Source organism: Sinocyclocheilus rhinocerous, unplaced genomic scaffold (genome assembly GCF_001515625.1).
Source record: "Sinocyclocheilus rhinocerous isolate Xijiao unplaced genomic scaffold, SAMN03320098_v1.1 scaffold432, whole genome shotgun sequence".
Taxonomy (NCBI): domain Eukaryota; kingdom Metazoa; phylum Chordata; class Actinopteri; order Cypriniformes; family Cyprinidae; genus Sinocyclocheilus; species Sinocyclocheilus rhinocerous.
The window spans coordinates 786346-790865 of NW_015627225.1; the positions used below are offsets into that span (position 1 = coordinate 786346).

Here is a 4520-nt window from a genome sequence, read left to right on the forward strand (position 1 = left end):
TTCAAATCTATCTATCTATCTATCTATCTATCTATCTATCTATCTATCTAGTGGCCTGTTTAAAATAATCTCTGAGTGTTGCAGACTCACTGGGTTTGACAGTTCGGTGTGCACTGGACTGGATTGAAGCATTACACTGAAATCTTCCCGGTCACCAAACCAGCCTCTTCTCTCTAGAAGATCACTGACAGATTCCTGTTCAATAAACACATATACTGTGTCATATAATGTCAAACTATTTTAGCATAGACATTCAAAAGTCACCCATGTATCAATGTGTGTGTTTTTGTATACAAATTATATGTACTGTACCTGCAATAAAGCCATGAGCACTATAGTATCCAGTCTGCGTCTGTTTTCATCATACCCTTCCTCACATTGGAACTGACACACTCTAAAAAACATAAACACCTTATTAAATTAAACTGTTCACTGCAGAATATGATCAGAATTGGGTTATGAAGAATGTTGTCTCATACTGACCGGTCATGTGACAGTCCACTCCAAACAACAACATGAACCAGTGTATGTTTCAACTAGAGAAAAAAAAAGAAAGCTGTTGTAGTAAACAAACTTAATATACTGATTCAAAACTGTTGTTTGAAGGACTGTCTTCACCTTCTTATGAAGAGAGTGCAGTATCTGTTCCACTCTATTTACTGTTGCATCAATGGTTGCACTCAAGTCCTAAGTACAAACAGAATAATATAGAATTAAAGCTGTACTTTGATTGTTTTCTAAGTCCCATGTAATAAGTAATAGAGGTTGATAGGATTTGTGGTCAAATGTCTGACCTGGTCTGTACACACAGAGAGCTCATCAACTGGTATGAAGAGCAGGAGCAACTTCCACTGAAAGAGAATGACAGCACAAGAGATGTTAATGGCTCAGAGTCGATTGCTCATGTTTATAAAATAAATAACACATGTCTACCTTACAGTGTTTATTTAACCAATGTTTCATATTGGATTTATACAACAGTTAAGTTAGTATAGAGTACATTTACATTTTAAACACACTATTACCAGTTACTTTGTCTATTCCTACCAAAAAATACTTATATAAATACTTCCAAATGAAGACAAGCTTAATAAATCATTACGTGTCTACGAGCAAGAAACAAGTGTTTCCATCCTAAATGGATCTGCGTTTTTGAAAGATTTAACGAGTCACTCATAAAGAATCATTTCACACTCAAACACTCAAAATTGTTTGGATCGTAAATGAATCAGTGTTTTTGAACGAGTCGATTGAATGCCTCATTCATAAAGACAGTCAGTTGTTTTGTTCCTGAATGAATCCGTGTTTTTTCGAAGCATTTGGTTGAATTAATGAATAAATTAAATAAATAAATAAATACTCGCTAATGTAGCCAAATTTGGGATTGTCGAGTGTATTTAATAACAGCTGTGACACTCAAACTTGCCTGTTCGTGTTCACATACTGTAACAACTCACAATATTCTAGTCGTTCGTTGTACTGTATAAATGAATAACTGATGTCAGTCCCCCTCTTTGTTCTTGCTTTAGGTCTAACCGAGAACATCACCTGTCACTATGACTAAAGTAGATATGAAAGATAGTGATGTCCGTAACACAGGAAAATCTTATCACATGTGACGCTACTTATACCAGTGTGGGGAGCAACTCCTGTGCAATAAAACCTTCAGATAACACAACTCCTATGTTATACCGCATATGAAAAAATTAGCGGCCAATCAAACCGGAGACAGGAAATAACTGTTATAAAGACCTGACTGTGTTTACCTGAGTGGGGCTGCTGAGTGACTCCATTATGTACTCTGCGTTATCCATTAAGCTTCTGTCACACAAAGACAGTCATTGCAAACATACAGAAAATGTAGCATCTGTAATTAAATAGTGAATATTAATTTCTTTCTATGATACCTTTGTTCAGGTACAACAGTTGACACATCCGGGTTAAAGGTGAACAATATTTCTAAGGCAGAAAAGTGAAAAGATGTTATTTTGTATTTGGAAATTGAGGCCTTCTGTCTCTCTTTCAGATACCTGCAAAGTAGCATTATATCACCATCTTCACCTCACATACACATTGTGCTTAGCATGCATCAGTGCACCTGCTTTATTGACTTAACAATTGGTTATCTGTACAGTTCCCGTTTCCCGTTGTACCTTTGATCATTTTCATGAAGCATTGTGCATTATATACCTTAACTCCTCAAGATAAACTTTAACAGAATTTACAGAAACACTAAACAATGTTGCATTTATAAGAGGAGAAACAAAGATAGCTGTAGTCCTCTGAGGTTTTCCAGAGGACATCAAAGCAGGCAATCATCGAGAACTCTATCACAAACAGTAGTGAACAGATCAATAGTATCAGGCCAACCGACGCAAAACCCAAAACAAAGTTCTTAAGTGTGCAAGATAAGACAATATTATCACATTTGATTGAGATTAGGGACATGTTTGAAGGATTTCCTCCTTGTAATAAAACCAATTTAGGTTAAAATATATGTTTTATGTGTTTATATGTTTCAGCCAATTTTTTCTGTCATGTAATTTATCATTTATCTCAGAAAATTAACATTCAAAAACCAGACTGTTGTTTGTTCAGATACATGGCTGCGTGAGTATCTCTCCTCTGGCCTTGACTTTCATTTCAAGGACTCAGGCTCAATCTTTCCAAAACCTTTGTACAAAGATCTGGTTTAATCAAGCCTGGCAATCACACAGAAGCATGTGAAGGGTCTTTGTGAGCTCAATCAATGTGTTACTCACTCAAAAAAAAAAAAGGTAAGTGAAAGCCATGCAGATTCAACAATGTTATTCGAATGCAATTCGAGTACAAAACTAAATGCGGGTAATGGTATTATGTGTCTGTTTATTTCTAGAATAATATTGAAACCTTACCAGATAGCATGTTCAGGGCTCTAATTTCATCAGATCTGCCATAAAAAACAACCAATTTAATAATTTTGAGTGGCATAATAATGGCATTTGAATTAAGGAAATTAACTTTTGATCTAAGCAATCATATCATTCATATTCTATTTACTATATAATTCTGTTCTCATTTTAATTATGGAAACAAAACAGACAGAAACCAACAGTGTGATTAATTTTTAGCTTTTAAATTCAGAGCCTGACCTGAATTTAGGTATTAATTAACTTTAGTTAAACTAATGTGCTGCTCTATGTTAGTAAGTCTTTCAAGCTTACAATTCTGCCTTAACTCCAATGAAGCTTAATTGATATTTTAATGCACTTGTGATAAATTTGGACATACCTCTTCACATCGGACAAAACCAGTGCAGATAACACAGACACATCAGCTGGCCTCAGAGAATGGACTGCGAAAAGGATGATATGACAAATTATACACTGATATCCAGCCTAGATGTTAATTACTTTTCTCACTGTCTTATGCACAATATTCTTGTATAGATTCCTTTACCAGAAACTGGAGTGCTGAGTGAAGGGGATGAAACAGCACAATAAAGAGATTCAACTGCAGAAACAAAAAATCAAACTCCGATAAGACACTGGCACACATCAACAAATTTGACTCATTGTATTGACATGGAAGCACAACTTGTGTGACAAATCCATTTCTGTGAGTGCATTACTTACATTGCATTGGATGAATTAGAATTAAAAGACTTAGAAGACAGATAGAAAGTGTATAAAGCATACAGTCTCACATCTGCTCCATGACAGAGTAGCCTAATTATTAACCTCTAGACAGGCTAAAGAGGGAAATAATTTCTAAAATACTATCAAACCAGTCATTAAAATGTCAGGAAAATAATCTAAGGAAGCTTTATGCATTAAATTGGAAGCAGAGTGGTGGAATATCAAAAGTGATTAAATACCTGCTGAACACCTGCACGCTAGAAGTGCCAGGATCATAATCTGTGCACAGGAAGAGAAAGTTTTATCTTTTATTCCCATGATGGAAAGAATCATCCGCTTCTTTGCTTGGTTCATCTGTTTAGAGCCACGTGGAGTAAAGAGCAGTTCTGAACAAAACTGCTGAAACGTTTAGCAACACCTGCTCTAATATATGACTGTAATCTTCCTCAATCACTCAGACACGCCTCCTGTTAGTTTGCATGTTTCAAGGTAGATGGCATGGAATTTATTTTTATAGATCTTATCAAGCTGTTTATTGGAAAGATATTGGCTAGGTCTATAGTCCTGTGGCCGGTTGCATAAACTACATAGACTAGTCTTACAAGGCATCCAATTTTTCTTCTTTAGGACTGGTCATAATTTTTTATAATAATTACATAAAAATAATTAAATAAAAATGAAAAATAGCCTAATTTGAATCCAAAAAGCAATACTGGCTAACTGCTAGCTGATCAAAATGGTTCTTAAGACAGTCTTAACATAGTGACCATGTTTATGCAAATGGGGCCTGGTTTTATGTCTTAGGATGATATAACATGTTTTCTTGACTGTTGTCCTGAGCAACACTACTTTGTTTTGTCAATATGAATTTCTTTGTTCACTCATGCAAAATGCCTCATTCAG

At 35.2% G+C, this 4520-nt stretch overlaps 1 protein-coding gene across 1 annotated transcript in view; it reads right to left on the reverse strand.

The window, feature by feature from the left end:
- Positions 1 to 4001, reverse strand: part of LOC107721878 (phospholipase B1, membrane-associated-like) — a 15243-nt gene extending 11242 nt beyond the window's left edge. Inside the window, exons 1-11 of the mRNA XM_016530071.1 lie at positions 3857 to 4001; positions 3439 to 3492; positions 3271 to 3334; positions 2895 to 2929; positions 1908 to 1959; positions 1767 to 1821; positions 795 to 851; positions 619 to 687; positions 484 to 536; positions 313 to 394; positions 91 to 195 (exon numbers count right to left, since the gene is read on the reverse strand). Coding sequence (XP_016385557.1) covers positions 91 to 195; positions 313 to 394; positions 484 to 536; positions 619 to 687; positions 795 to 851; positions 1767 to 1821; positions 1908 to 1959; positions 2895 to 2929; positions 3271 to 3334; positions 3439 to 3492; positions 3857 to 3971 — 741 coding nt within the window. The 5' untranslated portion in view covers positions 3972 to 4001. The remainder of the gene's footprint in view (positions 1 to 90; positions 196 to 312; positions 395 to 483; positions 537 to 618; positions 688 to 794; positions 852 to 1766; positions 1822 to 1907; positions 1960 to 2894; positions 2930 to 3270; positions 3335 to 3438; positions 3493 to 3856) is intronic.
- Between the last annotated feature and the right edge of the window lie 519 nt (positions 4002 to 4520).